General features: G+C 32.3%; 1 protein-coding gene across 2 annotated transcripts in view; it reads right to left on the reverse strand.

Moving 5' to 3' along the window:
* Positions 1-12,122, reverse strand: part of LOC124372410 (protein UBASH3A homolog) — a 48,837-nt gene extending 36,715 nt beyond the window's left edge. For both annotated transcript variants that reach the window (XM_046830818.1, XM_046830812.1), the window contains exons 1-3: positions 11,868-12,122; positions 6,415-6,655; positions 2,992-3,187 (exon numbers count right to left, since the gene is read on the reverse strand). In XM_046830818.1, the coding sequence (XP_046686774.1) occupies positions 2,992-3,187; positions 6,415-6,655; positions 11,868-11,974 (544 nt within the window). In that variant the 5' untranslated portion in view covers positions 11,975-12,122. The remainder of the gene's footprint in view (positions 1-2,991; positions 3,188-6,414; positions 6,656-11,867) is intronic.
* Between the last annotated feature and the right edge of the window lie 7,275 nt (positions 12,123-19,397).

A 19,397-nucleotide genomic window follows, 5' to 3' on the forward strand; every position in this document is an offset into this window, starting at 1 on the left:
TGAAACATCTGTGGTTTCTTAAATTCTTCCTTTATTAATAACAGAAGAGATAACTCCACAGCTTCAATCAAATCATTTTGAATGTGATTTGAAAGTCCTTTAAAAACAGTAGTGTTTTCTAGGTGTTCTGATAAAAGAGGATCGTAATCTGCTGTGTATTTCAAAATTTCAATGTAATTACCTCAATTAACAGATTTTTCAGTCTCATTGTGACCTCGAAATGCTAGTTCCTGTTTACCCACAAAACATACAGCATTGATCAGTCTTTTAAGAATATCTCTATTTTCCTTTACTTTTTGATTGTGAAGAGAGATGTCCGCCTTTAATTGGTCATCTAATGCGGTTTCTATTCTGTTCTGGCCAAATGATTCACCACTCAAAGATTATCACAAATGATTCACTGAAATGTCGTGTCCTGCAATTGATTTTACAAAGTTCCTAAATGGGTGAATCCATCTTTGGTCCAGCTAGTATTCCGATCTTTGCCAAATAATAAACAAAGAACAGCATTCAACTCCGTGCTACCAGTCACATTTTTATAAGAGTTCGATTTAAAATGTTGGGTAAACTTTTCACTTCTTTGAACTAAGTTTAACAAGTCTAGAGTAGGCCTTCCAAGTTTTATTATATTTCCTTTTTTTCTTCAAAGGGTCTAGATGAGAAGGGTACATCTATAAGGCGTTTAATAATACACTCCGCCTCCCCCATCATGAAGAAACAAAACAGTGGTACTATTCTTTTATTTTAAATTTACAAAATGGTAAAATGGCACTATATATAACTGGTAGTCAGTTTACATGTCCAATAAAACTAATAACTGCGACACCAACAACATTATGCAACATGCAACATGGAAAGATATGCGCAAGTGGTCTATAACAGGGCCGAGCTGGTGGCCAAGCCGTACAGGTCACACAGTAACCATTCAGTCTTTCAGCAAAACTCTGATGACATGTTCGGCAGTAGTCGGGATTACTCGTATAGAGAAGCAACAACATGAACTCTATGCGCGCGCAGCCTGTCTACAGAACTTCACTTCAGACGTGGAACACGAGCAGAGGAACAATACCAAAGAATTGTGTGTCAGGTTTATTTCTAGTAACATTGTTAACAGTTTAATGTACAAAATTAATTTTATTCAACTAAAGAAGCAGTGTTCATTAGCTTCATCCCACCGCATGCTACTGTAATCCATGATGTTTTGGTGACATCCATGACACTTAATTAAACTCTGTTACTTTTCAATTCATCATAATGCTAGACATTCGCCACACTATGGTTTTCATTTTAAAGTAGTAAAACTTTTAGATTTACTCAAATAAATAACCAATTGTTTTGAATGTCCAAAATCAAGTACATTAGACTGAAGAATGTAGATTTTTTGTATGTCATATGGGAATTTTAAAATTTAAATATATGTTTTTTCATTGTTTTCTTTCAAAATTAAAGGAATGCTATTTATTTTGTACACTATTGTTCGAATGTAGTTTGGTTTATTACTTACCATAATATATAGAAAATGTAGGCATATTTTACTACTTAATTCACATTACATTAATCTACTATGACATTTTTTCCTAAATTCTGTTGTGTAAAACTTGATATTTTGTATCATTCTTTGAATAATAAAAATAAATCTGTTCATTATTTTATGAATTTTGTAATGCAAATTTCATAACAACTGCTGTAAAATATCTACTTATTAAATCAATTTTAATAACACTTTTTTAACTTATAATAATAAAATATTTTACTACTTTGTATAGTTTTAAATTTTAATATAAACCTATAAGGACTTTGATAACATAAATTTTCAATGATAATATTCAATCTTTCATCATAAAAGTTAACAAAATTAATTAACAACGTTCATCAAATCATAAATAACAATATCCAGTAAAGTTGATTTAAATTACAGATATTGTTTCCACATCAAAAGAGATGGTGCATCACACCTTAACTGATACGATTGGGTATAAACATATGCCAGAAAGATGAGTGCTATATAGGCTGACTCCAGGTCAAAACTTGGAATAAGTTTCAACATCACAACATTGCTTGATGCTCTATAATTAAAATCTAACAGATTTTTCCCACTGATTTATTACAGTTGATGATTTTATCATTCATACCTACACATCTGAAACAAAACAACAATCAACTATGGGCAGACTTCAAGGAAAACGAAAAGCATTCTAAATGAGGAAAAGGCTTTTTAGGATGCCAAAGGCATCTTACTGGTAGATTAACTTGAAAAGGGTAAGGATCACGATGCTGAATAACACGTCTACCTTATCAAGGAATCAAATAATCAAGGAATAAAGACCTAGTCTTGCAAAGAAGAAAATTCTCTTTAATCAAGACAATGCCTCCAGCCACAAGACTACTTTTAGTGATGGCAAAAAATCATAAATTTAAATTTGTAATCATTCTGCATGTGCCCTGATCTCCTTACTTAGCCCCCCTCAGATTTCTATCTGCTTCCAAACTTAACAAAATTGCATGGTAAGAAACATATGGGTCAGATGCAGAGACGTGTGGAAGTGTTTATGTAAAGTTTATATATATATTTATTTATTTTGCAGACTCAGACAAAAAAGAAGGAATCCAAGCATTGGATTGGAGAACCATTAAAATAAGTGTCTAACCTTGTAAGGAGACTATGTAGAAAAATTAATTATACTCTAGTCAAAATTACACTATTTTATATTTCAGACCTGAAATTTTTCATTCTGCCCCCGTAAGAAGCCCTAATCAATCAAAACAGAGAGACGGTTGAAATATATTGGCAGGGTAGAATAGTAGGAGACCAAGTGATAATGGAAGATGTTCAGCACTCAGTGTTACCTAACAACCTGTATGATTATTAATCTTACTTGAAAAACTGATTTTCTACAAATTATTAAGCCTATCCATCTTTGACCAAGCTAGCTGTGAGAAATACTAGATTAAATACAAATTCTATAAGAACCTAAGCATTAAGTATCTTACTTGCTCCAGAAACTTCTTTAACAAACTGCCTGGCAATGTTCTTGAGCACATCAGCTTGGTGATTGTCCACAAAAAAGCCCATGAAATTCTCAGACATGTACAGTTCCAGTTTGAAACTCTCCGGCAAGTTTGACTTCTGAGACTCTACGATCTGCAGCATTGTTCGAACCAATTGCTGGGAGCTTTCATCTGGTGCCTATAAAAAGTAAGACATCCAAGTCACATGCATGCTCATTCCATCTTAAATTCCACAATAATTTAATCCCAAAACATTTAAGTGCACAAAACAGTAACTAGACTGGTAAATATTCTAATAGATACTTAATCTTAAAGTAACTGAATATAAATATATTTTTAGTTATAAACTCCTCAAAATTATACAAATCATTTTATCAATTAAAAATGTTGTAATAATAGGTCAATGCCTTAGTGGTAAGTGCATACCCAATTTGTGGTTATTCATGAAATGTGGCTCAACTAAAAGGATTATTAATTTAATAAACCATAATCTCTGATTATTTGGTATATCTTCCATACTATTTATATTGCACTATTAAAAGGAAATCACCCAATCTATGAAGGCAGTATACCTCACTATTATTAATAGACATTTTCCAAAAAGAGAATACTTTCATTAAATGTAATTCCAATTGTTAAAATTTGTAGATTTCTGAAATGATTGTAAACTGATTCATTACTTTATATTTACATAATAGCCTGATTATTTTATACAACCAAGAATTAAATTTTATAAGTTCCAATTCTAATTCAAATTCTGATTAATCATAAGACCCAAAAGTTTAGTTTATATAAATTAATTTGATGTTTATTTACTATAGTCAGTTGATTTCTTTACAGATTGTTTTATGGGTTATATAATCTTTACATTTTTTAGTTTAATTCTAAAAGCCATACATTTCTCATTTCAAATTTAGATTGTTTTTGCCTTTCACTGTGTGAGTACCAAGGCTATTTATCCCTCACTGACCTAGATATGACACATAATAAACAAATAAATTCAGAGTACAAGAATAATTTAGAAAATTGTTCAAAATTCTGAATATAGTTCACATTAAATTAATTTTTCAAAACATTGTTTGAGAATTAAATAGCTCTTAAAATATTACATCACCTGATTATTATTGATAAGTTGACGGTTTATGTAAAGAAGTATTTGTTTTGAATGATGACAAGAAATAAAATTTACAGTAGCAGGAAACTAATTAGATCGTTTTCAGCATTTCTGCTACTATCGCTAAACTGCCACTTAGTCCTACAATGATATATTTGATTCTTCAATAACAAACTTTTTTGTGGGATTCCCAGACATTTTGAAGATTGAGTCATTTGCATATAGATAATGGTTCTACAGTGGTATGAGAAAGAACACTTTAGAAAAATGATTTAAGATAATATAAACATAACTTAGGACCCAAAGCACACACCTTATGCACTCCAAATAAGTAATTTTGTTATTATTCTTTATATGGAATATTTCATGACAACCTGTCTGTAGTTTGAATAGAATTCAAACCACTTTAGTTGGTTCTTTTTCATCCATGTACTAATAAATGTTTTTCTGAAAAATGTGCTGATAATTCTTACAATGAAAAATATGTGACAAGTATCTATAAAAATGACAAGCCTTTGTATATAACCAACAGAGTCAACTTATGTATTCATAAGACCATAATTTAACAATACTTGCAATGACATAAATACAGAGAGGAAGACCATTAAAAATATATTTCAAAGAGCAAAAATAAAAATTTAAATTCACAAATTAAAAACATTAACTTAATTGTATTTTTTTCAATTTGTGTTTTAACATTAAATTCTTTTTAGCTTTTTTCATTTATTTGTTAAGATTTTTCTAACATTTCAAGTTATGACAGCTAATATTTTCATGACATGAAAACATTTTTTACAACATTCAGTTTAACAAACTGTCACTTCGACATTTGGAAAAGAAATCCAAGAAGGACTTAACTGGTATTATGTTGCAGTAAATTATTCATAGCATGCAAACAACATTCACATTATGATTTTATTTTAAATGTTTTTTATTTATATATTATAAATAGAAATTTAGAAGTATAAGTAAAATTTAAAACTGATTACATTAGACTATGTAGCGGAGTCCCAAATCAAACAATTACACATCTAAAACACTGATGAGCCAAGATTTAAAAAATGTATTATATTATAGTTATTATAAGTTTTGGAACGATATAATTGTTTTAATATAGGAGTCTAAAATGTTTCAACTGTTTGTTATTAAATACTTAAATATATTACTTAAATAATACTTCTTATTGTACAAAAAAAAGCTATATGAATCATAACTGGCTCTAATCCGCATGATCACTGTCGACCTCTTTTTAGGCAATTAAACATTTTAACTGTTGTAAATTTGTATATTTTTGATGTATTAATGGTAATAAAGAAAAATCTGCATCTTTATACACAAAGAAATGCCATACACTCTCATAATACACAAAACCAAGAAAGAATTGAGCTGCCTAGATTAAGACTTACAAAATCAATGAATTACCATAAAAACATGGGAATAAGGCTTTTCAATAAGTTACCAGTGTCTTGGAAAAATTTAAACCATCGTAAATTTTCAGAGAGATTACATGAATGGCTTGTAAATAATCCACTGTACAACCTAGAAGAATATTTTAAATTTAATTTTAACACTTAGTCTAGATTGTGTATAGGCTAGTGAGTACTATTGCTTAATAGAATTAAGTTTTTAAAACACTCTTGTGACAAATTAGTCAACTAATAGTTTCTAGTATTGACGATGTCTATTGCTTGTTATGTGACTTGCCGAAGGATAAATAAATGTCTTTAAATATATTATAAGTAATTTTTCTTTAAATATGACCAAAATAGTCCCAATATAAATTTTTTGTACAGATATCAGGACAATCGTTAAAGTTAACATGAGGAAAAGACAGGAGTCACTACAAATCCTGAGTTAAGTAAGATTTAAATTACACTTTCAATTCCTAAAGTCCTCATAACTTCTACTAATACCTGTAATTAAAACTAAATTAATTTTGCAGGATTTAGCTGTAATGAACATTTTGTCAAACTCTTACTGATGCAATTTTAGCATTTTTTTTTTTTAAATAGATTTAATTTCACATAAAAAGTTTACACTCCACTACACTATCATTCTTTTCAAACCAACTACTTCTCCGAAACTAAAAAAGGTGAAAATTAAAAAAGCATTGTTATAACAGCACACAAAACATTTTTTTTGTAGCGAAAGTATGTTCATGCTTTGTAAGGACTAATGTTACAACTTATGTGTTAATTTTTTGTTGAAGCTTCTTAACTGATGATGGATAATTTGAAAGGATTATGAGTTAAGTGATTCAGTAACTAAATGAAACAGTAAACAAAACCTACTTTGAAAAGGGAGACTAGAGTTATGTGAGGCAAATAGTTGTGTGCTCCGTTCCAGCCACAGCTACTCCTAGACTTCTCCCAAAACATCTGTAGCTGGTCAAGCAGAGGTCCTGTGGGACAGGCGTACAGGATATACTCTCGTGGACAATTGTCATCCAGTGTCGGATCATTGACATGAGCTAAAAGCCAGTCGGAAGCTAGTTGAACCCCTCGATGACCTGTAGCAGCCAATGCCTTTTCACTGAAACAAATCTTCAAAGTCAATTATAAGGTAACTTGAGCGTTAGATCTCTTTGAACAATCAGGATATTCTTAGCACTCTGTTATTTTCAGTTGCTTTAACTAATACAAGTCATGCCACAGTAATATAATATTGTGATGTAATGTCCAAATGAAAGTCACATAGCTAGATTATTTATTTCAAAGCAAATATGAAATTAAGCTCTATTTCACCATCCAGAGGCCACTATATTTTTTATTACTGGAAAAAAAAGAAGATGAAGATTATTATAAAAAAAAAAAACTACATTAGAATGTACAGACTTTATTTGTCTTACTATGAAAATTACATTTCATTGCTTCCTTTTGAAAGGTAGAAAACAAGAACCGATCATCATAATGACCTGTAGTTTTAACATAAGTTAAATAAAGTTTGTTCTTACTAATAATGTAATTTTTTTTACACCCCCAGTAAGAAAAACTGTTCCAAAAACATGGCCTTGAATAATATCAAGTACCCAAGTCCTAGTATCTCCTGTCATACTTGCCATATCTTTTCACAGTTTTTTAACCATCCCCAAGTTAGTTGGGGGGTTACAACATTTTTGGTTGGTTTCCCTGAAAATAGATATTGAAATACATGTTTTAGAACATAATTTGTTCAAGACTGGATAACTTTAATTAATATAAGCGGGTTAATGGTATCTCTATAAAGGTAATTACTATATGGACTTGTAATTACCTCTATTTTACTTACATATTCGTAGAGTATCATTTTTTTGGAACTAGTACAAGTACTTGTTTGTACCTCTACATGGGAAGACTTTAATAAGTGACCAACACTCATTATTCAGTTGTTTTTATAAAAAAAATTCGATATATTATCCAACTTCGATATGTAAAAATCATACTCAAAATAGTTTTAATAAATTACCGTGACAAAAAGAATCTCGTACATGTCATTACAATTTTAAAAACATAAATTTAACACTAACATAACAAAACCAACTATGGCCTAGACTTAGATATCAAAGAAACCTTACAATATTTATAACTTGCCCGGCTTGATATCAATGAGTAATTGCTTTTGTGAAATGGAAGAAAGAATTCTCCCCATGGGTTACCAGGAGCCAACCCCACATGTTGAAGCTACTTAAACAAATCTCATCACTTGTGAGAAATATATCACATATATTCCTCATATTCATTGCTATATTTTCAAAGTCTCAATATATTAGTTACTTCTTGCTGTTTATTGTTTAGATTACAATTAATATAACTAATAAATTGAAACCATGTGCTAAGTTAAATTAAATGTATAATCGAATTATTCCTTCAGATAAAAACATCGAACCATTTGATCAAAACACTGAATAACGAGTGTCTTATTAAAGTCTACTCCCCCCCTCTACATTCCTTGCCATGCCTTTTCACAGAGTTTTTGGTATATGTGGAACACTTGGTACTTGTGGAAAAATAAATATATTTTTTTTTAATTTCCACGTAAAATTACTTGTTCAACACAAATATACCAGTCAGTTGTTCTTGCCGGAAAAGCCCTTAAATTCACTTTAATACTATTTAAAGTACACTGTTCCTAGCTTGCAGGCTATTGGCCATAAGAACACACCTTTGAAATTTCAAAAAAAAATTGATAATATATAATTAATAGGCTAGAACCCTCACAGCATGGGGGTCACAGAATATTCTCATTAAATATTAAGAACAAATTAGAGCTTACCTAGATACAAAATTCTAAAATCGTAATGAAATAAATAATATCAAAAGTACTAACGAAAAATGAATTTTATATGCCTAAATGACTGCAGTATAATAAAGGGCCACCAACACATTAGATGATGATTATCTGTGTTTAAAATCGATAATCATCAATTGTGTTGGTGGTCGCTTATTATATGGTGGTCGCTTATTATGCTGTAGTCCTTTAAAACTAAAATTATTTACTCTTTTGCACTAATTATAATCTAAAAAAACAGAAATGGGAATAAACAGTTAAATTAACACCGAGTAACACAAAATTAGGACACAGTATGAAAAGCGGACTTGTTTCTTATATCACTTATTACAATCATCGATACTTTATATGTATATTGAATAACAGAACTATCAATCGATATCAACATATATCACATAAAGACAAAAAATAAATTACAACTATAATACTGGAAAACCAGGGCTAGTACCGATTGGGAGAAGTACAAGAGAATACAAAAGGAGCTGAACTGTATGGTGTGGAGGGCGAAGAAAGATTTTTTGAATCATAAACTGCCTTCTAGTAAAGACCCTAAAGATTTCTGGAACTGTTTGAAGCCGTGTGATACGGTTAAGAACAAAGCTAATGACTTCTTACCAAGCCATTTAAATGTAAATGAGATCAATAAATACTTTGTTGAAATGGGTAGTCATAATAAAGCTAGTCAAGTCGCTATATATTCTTTCAAAGAGATAAAAAAAACCATTCAATAAGTAAGTTCTGTTTCTCAGCTATAACAACAGAAGATGTAAAATCAACAATGAATGACAGCAAGTCTAGAGCAGTAGGCGGTGATCAAATATCAATTCAAATAATAAAAGCCATGAGTCTGTATGCCCTGGGAGCTATTACACATCTCATTAATGAATCTCTTGCCAATGGAGTATTTTCCCAGGGCTGGAAAACAAGTATAGTTCGCCCTATCCCAAAGGTCGCTGCTCCGAAAAGTCAGTTAAGGCCCATTTCGATATTGCCAGCAGCTTCAAAGATTTTAGAAAAATTGTCACACGCCAAATAGAACATTTTCTGAAGGAAGAGAATATCTTACCAAAAATGCAATCAGGTTTCCGAAAAGGCCACAGCACTTGTACTGCACTGGTAAATCTTTTCAGTGATCTATTAGACGCAAAAGATAAAGAGAACTTCAGCACACTGGTAATGCTAGACTTCTCCCAAGCATTTGACTCCATTGATTATTCAATGCTGATGGCTAAGATGCACTTCTACGGATTTGGCAAAGAGGCAATCAAATGGGTGAGATCGTATCTAGAAGACAGAGATCAGATCACAAGGCTAGCAAGTGAGACATCTATCCCTCTGATCAAAACGCTGGGTGTACCTCAGAGTAGTTGTCTTGGACCTTTACTGTTCAACCTGTACACATCTGACTTCCCCAGTTGTGTACAAAGCTGCACAGCTCATTTATACGCTGATGATTGTCAGTTGAATTTGTCGTATGAACCTGGCTCTGCTGAAGAGTCCATAGCAAATATCAATTCTGACCTTTCAAACATCTGTATATGGTCAGTAAACAATGGTCTCCAGTTGAACATAGGCAAGTGCTCTATCATTCATGTTGCCCCACACAATGTGGTGGTCAGAATCGGTGGTGAGGGCTTGGCTGTGAGCGACAAGGTGAAAACCCTCGGCATCGTTCTTGATAGCAACCTCACATTCTCTGATCATGTCACTGGCACTATCCAACGTGCTTTGGGCTGGTTGAGGGGCCTGTATAGATTTAGGAATTTACAACCGGAGTCTGCGAAGCTACAGCTCATGCTGTCTGTGATTTTCTCTATTTTTTACTGCTGCTATCCTGCCTATGGAAACAGTATCTCGAGGGAGCACATTGGAAGGATTCAAAGATTGCAAAACTCAGCTGTCTGTTTTGTATTCTGTCTAAAAAGATTTGACCATGTGTCCTCTCATCGAGATGCGGCCAATATTAAGTGTATGGAACGGATATGCAGAATAATTATAGTCTGCATGATCCACAAGGCCCTAACATTCGAGGAACCTCTTTATCTCTGTGAAAAACTTGTGCAAAGACAGGAGGTCTCGCAACATAGCAGTCGCCAGAACAACCAGCTTCACTTCCCCAGAGTGAGGCTGGAAGTCGGTAGGAGGAGCTTTTCCTACTTTGGCCCCAAATTGTACAATGACCTACCTGGTAGCATGAAGAGCACACAGTCACTGTCTAGTTTTAGATCTAAATGGATTTTATGTTAACTAGTTGTAAGTGACTGTTGCATATTTTAACCTCACCAATTTAGCTTTAGATTATTTATGGATTGAATTAGAATAGCCAACTTTAGTATAAGTTCTTAGTGTTAAGTTTGACTTGAGTTGCTCTGTAAAGCAGTTTGTAAGTACTGAAAGACGCTCTAAATAAAAGGCATTTTTATTTATTTATTTATTTGATTTATTTATTATTTAATATCAAACACTAAATTAAAGTCACAAGTTTCAGATTAATAGAAATAGTTTAAACAATTACGTAATGTCATAAACAATTTTTTTAAACCATAACTGTTATTCGAACAAAACATTGACAGGTGACATGTAAAATGTCATTTAAATAATAAAGAAACCTTAACAAACATCTTGAAATGGAGAGAGACACAGTGTTATTTTACATAGTTTTCTAAATATAACTATCATTTTTTATTTAAACGAAGGGGTAGGGTATGATAAGCGGACTTGGTTTTTTTATATCGAAGAATGTAATCATAGATACCTAATATTCGCATCTCAAATCCTAGACTATCAATCGATATAAAAGTATCTATAGTCCTCAATAACAATAAAATGTTTTAAATTAAAATATACAGTGATCAAATTATTATAACCAAAATTAGGAAAACTGAAGACGACCATATCTGCTCTTCACAGTTACAGTTGTTTCTTTCCCACAAATTTCACATACGTTTTTCGGTACAAGTCCAACATGTTGAAGTCACGAAAAACATGTCTTTATCATCTTTCAAAACATTGTCATGTAGTTTTCTAAAATTGACTGTCATTTTTAATAATCAAATATTAGGCTACTTATATAAAATTGAAATATTACATTACGAGTATTATTTGAAAGTGTTTATAGCTGTTGATATAGATTATTTAAGTCAATGGTGCAAAATAATTAATCAGTATAGATTGATTATATCGATAGTTATGATTAAGTAATATTGTTTGCCAATTTCGATATAACCAACTGGGTTCACTTATCATACCCTACTCAAAGGAAGTTACTTATAGAGCAAATGGTGTTTGTAATTTAAAATGTGTGTACAGTTGGTGCAGATGATTTTAGGTATTGTTCAAATTAATTACAATTAGTTGAATATATCAATGGGTATAATAATTAAATGTCGTTTGATAATTTCGATATAAAAAACCGGGTCCGCTTATCGTACTCTATCTCAAAATTAATTACAAATAAATATTTTTGCATTCAACATACGCTCTGTGTTTGGGAAATCCCATTTGAAGAAGAGTCTGTAATGGTGTTGAATGCTGCTTAGATATTCTAGTTGGAGTAGGATTTTTCCTGGGTGGTAATTCTGCCATAATTTCCGCTGATTTAAATTGTTTATGATCCAAACCAAAATTCACTGCAAAATATATCAAATCTGACGATTGAATCGAACCTATTGTTTGTTTACTACACTCTGAGACTCCGCATTCTCAACTGCACAGTGCACCACCGCACCGAACACGAGCTCCTCCCGTTTGTTTTCAATGGGTGATCGTGACAGGCGGAGAGAAAAAGTGGGATGGAGGGGCCCCTCCTGCCAACTAGAGATAGCCCGCGTATTAGAAATAGTGGAATAAGCAGTCCGCGCGTTCTCGCTCTGTACTCCTCTGAATTTAATAGAGCCTGGTGGTGTAATATGTATATGTATAAATGTAATATATATATTACATTTTCAAAGTTGGATGCTGCAGGATGCAGCGCAATTAAATTTATTTCATTGAACCGTGATTTTACAACGTAATTAATGGCAGGCAATTACTCTTGTCTACATACAAATAAAACCAATACAACGGAGTATCGAAATACCCAAAAAAGACGTAAGGAAGTCTAATGTAACAAAGTACCTTCGTTACATTCAGTGGCGTAGCTATAAAACATTCGAGGGTGGATTAAACATCCAGGAGGATTAAAAAGAGCCCTACTTAGCATAGTAGTTTAAAGAATTTATCTTCAGGGTCTCCAAACACAAAATCAACAATTATGTTGAGTTTTTTAATTGCATCTTTCGTATTAAAATGTAAACCAATAAAAATTGTTTCGTAAACATTATATTTGGTTCATTGCATTTTCCAACTGCCTTAATCAAATAAATATAATTTGTAGGTTACATTACTATTAGTTAGAAATTATTCGATAATTTCCATGTACTATAGATCAGATCAGCATTTATAATCGCGTACGCCAGACGACACAAAATGACACTTATCAGGCTTGGTCGAAGTTGCATGCACAATTTCAAGTCTTGCTTATTTCTCACGTGCTATGTTAGGTATTTAAGTCAGGTTAGTTGCAACGAATTATAATAATGGAACGCGCTCTGGGCCGGAGAAACCGAGCCGAAATTCTGGGCTGCGTTTCCGAGTGTGCAGCGCGCTGGAAATGGGCAAGAACTAACTCCGCCCATATGGCAGGCATTATAGTAATGATCTAACATCACTTTAAAACGCCTTCTATACTTAATACAATTGTTAGATACTACAATTTATTTATTATTACAAGTGTTAGTAGCTGATTTTTACCGTGGATTTTTATTTTTAGTTAAAAAACGGATGTTTTGTACAATATCAAAATAACTGAGATTTTGACTTTTTATTTTTCTTACAAAGTCGGAAACAAAGATTACAAGGCATTAAAATATTTCCCAGATGAAAAAAAAACAACTTTTTATTGACAGTATTTTATTTCAAAGTAAACTACATAAAATTTACACACATGACACACTTATTCTACGTGTTATAAAATAAAATTATTTTGACCAATTTTTGCCTTATTTCTAAGTTGGATTTTCGTATAATGTCAAAAGTTTTCTGTTTTTTTGATGTGATGAGATATTATTTTAAAAAAATAGTTTAGTCAACAGTTTTAATTAACAATAACTCGTGGCTTCCAGTGGAATTCTTCAACTTAGAAGTGGGTCGCTTTTGTTTGAAATAACTAGAGCAAATAATAATATTTTACAATTTTCAATACCGTACATCATCACTTGATCTACTTAATTTACCCTTAGATTTAAAATCAATAAAAAGTTAATGTGTTCTAAGATCAGCATCATTGGCATGGAGTACAGAACTCGGTGAGTTCTTGCCCACTTTAAGCGCCTGCAAATCCATGGATACACCAGTAACGCACAGCTGTGTGCGACCGGAAAACACAACATGTGGCTTATGGGCAGTGCGCGTTCCAGTAGTATAGTTCGTTGGGTAGTTGTCATTGATTTTGTCATATTTCTATAATTATGTTTTTGGTTAAGTAATTATTAATTTATTTACTACCAAATTAAGGACTCCACATTATAATATGTTGCTTTTGTCCTATTAATTTGAATATATTCCAATATCACAAAAAGATAACTGGATATGGTTATAATTTATATTTATGGCATTTTATGTATACTGAATTAGCTTTAGACTTTGAAAATTATATAATGTGTTTTTAATTCAAATTTAAGTGTTTTTATTAAAGCTTAGTTTAAATGGGTAGATTTATCGTATTTGAATTTATTTGTTAATTTCATTTGCTTGAGTGTTGTTTTCTTTTGTTTTTCTAAGAAAGTTGGAGCCTCTACACAGGCAGTTCCTTGCCTTTTGAGGTCCTATTTTGTTTTCTTGAATTTTGTTTATTGATGTACCCTAGCTGTATTAAAATAAAAAAAGACATGTTCATATTTCTTTAATAAAAAGTAACATTGTTTTATTTTTATTCTCATGTCAATTGTGTCTACAACTAAGGAGCAATGTTTGTGTTTTGTGCTTAAGGTATAAACGATGTTTATATAATTTTTACTATTGTACATATTTTCAAGAAAATAAATAATTTTTCTATTCTATTCTAGATTATGACATTTTATTCGTTGTGCACCATCTCACATTTTGTAAAGTATCTTTAGAGTTATAAAGAAAGTTCAATATTAATATAATTAATTCGATATAATTCCTATGTTTTGCAGATATGTTCGGATAATAAAACGACTCATTAATTCGGATATAAAACGACTCATTAATTCGGATATAAAACGACTCATTAATTTGTAAGATAATAGAAATCAGAACCGTTCCGAACTGAGGTCGCTATCAGCCGCATGTACAGGGTTTGTCAGGAATGTTCGGGATTTATCGGTACTGCTCGGCTCTGCCCCCACTCTTTCTTTCCGTCCGCCTGTCACGAATCACCCCATTGAAAACAAACGGGAGGAGCTCGTCGCACCGAACTAGCTGACAGAGCTATCTAGCTGAGCGCTAAACAACTGGAACTGATTTAGAGTTTAGATATAAACTTTAATTGAAAAAAAAAAAAAAAAAAAAAAAAAAAAACAGGATACACCAGTTTAACTGCTGCATACTAATAATCATTGGTCATACATTCATCACTTCACATATTAGCAATCTACATGATACCAATGTTGTAAAATAAGTGTATATGTTTTATATTTCAAACTTCATATAACACATTAGACATTTTGATAAGTTTATATGTAAGGATATGTTAAGTGCCTCTAAAGTCAATTCTAAAACTCTCCTGTTGTGCATGTCTAAAGTATGACATAGTCTCATTACAATAAAAAACAAACATTAAAATTGAGATATGTGTTAACCATTGTTAACACTAACGTAAATAATTTAAAAACCTAAAAGGTAACTTTTGAAGTGAAAACTTCTTTAGGCGCGTTGAGCGTTTTGGTAGAGGGTAAAATCCTCGGTTCGCGTCACCGACATGCTAATGATACTAACCTGCATGAAAAAGTCAGTCTCGCTGTGTTTTTTAACCGTAGACTTGGCCGCGGACTACTAACCTGCATGAAAAAGTCAGTCTCGCTGTGTTAAAACTGTCCCGGCGGAGTATGAAAACAGACTGCGAAAATCAGTGACCTTTACGGCTTCCTCTTGCGATTTAAAAGTGAAGCCAATGTCGTACAATTCTGTAAGATGCGTCAAATTAAAGCTCTTAATATTGGCAATCTATTGGTTACATTTTTAAATATTAAAAAATTTCGAAATAATTTTAATTATTGTTTACATTTTACATAGCGTTTACAATGACAAGAAAAAAGTAGTAAGCGAGGATTTTTTTTATTTTTTGGTCAGACAAAATTTGTCAGCGAGAAAGTTGTGTGAAAATAGATGAATATTTTGTTTGTAATTTATCATTTTTTTATTGGAAGTTTAGTTTAGCCTGTAGTAGCGTATGAAGTGATGAGTGAACGTTTCTGCCGGAACTGTAGTTGGCGCATTGGCTCACTGATACCGTATTAACTCAATAAATTAGTTTATTGTGCAATAAAAATACCTTTACGAAAGAACCAAGTTAATTTAACTAATTTATTAGTTTTAAAAATATTGTGGGTTTAATTGTTATTGCAATTATATACTTTATCCGTAGCAATTTAAAATTTAGCATTATTCATTTTAATTGTGTTTTTAATATTTAACCTCTTCATCATGAAATGAGTATTATTACGGTATAAGATTTATTTTACTAGCGTGGTAAAATAGATTTATAGTTATTTGATAATATTTTTTCGTGGATTTTAAAATTGGAAAATTAAAAACGCGTCACATTTACAATTACAGATGTACTGCTACTATAACGTATTGTTAATTACTCTCAACTTAATAGTTCCGTTTTCACTTCTATCGGCAGTCCCACGACTGCTATTTTTTTTCCAGAATAGCAGATCGGTGGAGTCTTTACACGTACCACGTTTACACATACCAAGGCGCCTTTGCAAATTATTCCTAACAATTTTGATGGATAAAGTTGAAGTTTCTCCGGATTTTAATTGCTTACTGTGCCCCATAACTGTACACTATAATTATGTCCATAAAGTTTTGGGATAGTTTTATATAATAGTAACTTGTTCTTCAATGTGAGTTTTGATTTCTATCTGGGTAGCCAATTTATTTGATTTCTTTTTAAATTTAGCTGCTGTCTCTTCATCCAAATGAGGAATTTCCAAGTAAGCCTTCTGTCTAAGCAAACGCTTAGATAATTTACTTCAGTTATTTGGATGTAAATGAACATCATTCGATGTAACATGAGGCCAAGATTTTTACTGTAAAGGTTATACGAAAAGATTTATTTCAGTCAATTTTGATTCTCTATGTCTTAAACCAACTAGTAATTTGAATATAAGCTGTTTTGTAGATAAGCAGGTACTCAAATATAACCTTTATGGACTGATAAAACTGCAGTATCATCTGCGAAAGTTGCAATTTGAGTATGTTCAATTTCTAGGAGATCAGCGGCATATAATAAGTATAAAAATGGACCAAGTACACTTCCTTGGGGAAATCCGGAATGTAGCTAAATAAGAACATCTTGGTATTTTATTTGAAAAGATCGGTTTTAAAGGTACGATTTTAATATTGTAAAAATAGAATGGGGTAAAACTTCTTAATTTTGTATAAAAGACCAGTACGCCACACCTTATCAAACGCTTGACTGACATCTAAAGAAGTAACTGAATAATAACTTTTATTGCCTAGGCACTCCCATATGATTTCAACTACTCTATTGTCTTGTTTTACTGTGCCAAGTTTCGCTTAAAACCAAACTGATGAGCAAGCACTGTAGAATCTTCATCGATTAATGATCGCAGTGTCCACAGAAGCTTTTCGAACAGTTTAGAAATAATAGGTAAAAGGCTTATTGGTGTGTATGAGGTTAACTGACTGAGAGGCTTTCCTGGTTTTGAGACAACAATTAGCTTGGCTCTTTTAAATTGGACTGGTATGTTTTTCAGTCTCAGTATGGCGTTAAATAAGAATGTTGAGAAAAAATCGCTTTACTAGAAATTTCTTTCAGTATTTTTTCCGGTAATATAGTCATAATCAGCAGATTTATGAGGATTGAGATTGTCAGATATAACTGAGCAAACTTCACACGGTTTGAACTTTTGTAACGGGAAATCTAGTTGAAGTTGAGAATACAAAAATCGTGCATTTCCTCTTCCCTGTTTACAAAGGCATTATTTGGTTTGAAAACATTGGTGAAGTATTATGGAAACACTTCAGATTTTTCAATGTTACTTTTCACCCAGTTTTAATCAGTTTTTAAAATAGGAGAAATGTTTATCTTAGACTGCTTAATTCTTCAAGTAACTTTCGAATAGTAACATAATAACGAGTAGTATGTGACATCGGTTGCTGAGAGAGACTGGGTATACTCTTCAAACAATCAGTTTTTAAAATCAAACAATAAACTTTTCAGATGTTGAGCTGTCCTGTTAAAGATTGCCTTATTATTTGGATTTATACCGTTTTGCCGTATTCTTCTTACTCTTTTTTCAGTGATTTCCTTCTTGATGTACTTAGGGTAATAAAACCGCATCTTGTCAACTTTTGAAAAACAGTGTCAGGGTGTGATCTCTCTGGCAAAACTTTTAAACAATCAATACAGTAGTCTGCAGCGTTTTCTAAAATCTTCAACTCTTTTCAACGGAATGTTCAAATTCAAATTTTCATTTTATGAGTCACGAAATCGCGCCTAGTTAGTAAATTTGCTGTATAACATTTTACTTGACTTTTTTTAATACTTCTGTGCTTAAATACAGTATAATCGGCGAATGATCAGGTAGCAGATTGAGACAGGATTTCATATTTGTGTAGTTCTGATTAACACATTTTGTAAATGTCCGGGAGATGCAAAACTAGAAAAACAACATCATCCATCTTCTTGAGAAAATACAGCCAAACATAGTTATACTGACGGAACATTGCCTACAGCATGAATTACTACTGAATACAAGAATCCCAGGATATGTACTTAAGACTGATTTTAGCCGAACGGTACATAGAAAAGGAGGAGTGGCCATTTATGTGACAGAAGAATATGGAGGGAAAATTAAGAAAATAGACATCGCGCACCACTGAATGGAACTAACCTGCGAAATGGCTAAGGTAAAAATGCCTCAAGGTAAAGAACACCTTTATGTTGTAGGCATCTACAAACCACCTAGTAGAAATCTTATTGGTGCTCTGGATATAATATCCAATGTACTGGAAGATACAAGAACAGAAAATCATCCCCTAATTATGATGGGCGATGTAAATATGGATATTTTAAAACAACATGACCGGGACAACCGTACTCTAAATCAGGGGTGCCCAACCTTTTTTACCCAGGGGCCACATTGTAAAGCCTTTATGGCCAGGCGGGCCAACATCCCAGGGATTTGGAACCCCAAACAAAACTATTGCCCGGGGTTTGTTCCAGAAATCTTGTGCAAAATATGAGTTTTAAGGTTATTTGGCCCTTGTTTCCTGATTATTGTAATTTCTTATTATTTATTACTTGTTAGGTAAAGGTTTATAATATATTATGTTTTAAGGTTCTTTTAGTAGAAATAAATATAAACCCAGACTTTTGGATTTTTGCTCTAATTCTGAGGGAACAATAAAAAAGTCACCAATAAATTGAATACATTGATTTTAATTAATCCTACTAGGATACTAGGACATACAAATTACGTGGCGAGTGGTGACCTTGAATAGGGTAGGGGTTACATCGCCGCACCGCGCGCTGTGCCGTGCTTTACGCGCGCGCTCTATTCGCCAGCCGGCAGCCACCACCGTAGTCAGTGAAATCTGTCTGCAACTACTTCACTTCTTTCAACACTCATACTCCAACAAATGAATACGGCTCGTTCTACGTGAAATCGGCTGGACTGCTTGGTTCTCAAAATTTGTATTTATTTAATATTTCAAATGCTTGTAAACAATTTTGTTTGTTTTGGCAACA

Source organism: Homalodisca vitripennis, chromosome 1 (genome assembly GCF_021130785.1).
Source record: "Homalodisca vitripennis isolate AUS2020 chromosome 1, UT_GWSS_2.1, whole genome shotgun sequence".
In the NCBI taxonomy this organism is placed as follows: domain Eukaryota; kingdom Metazoa; phylum Arthropoda; class Insecta; order Hemiptera; family Cicadellidae; genus Homalodisca; species Homalodisca vitripennis.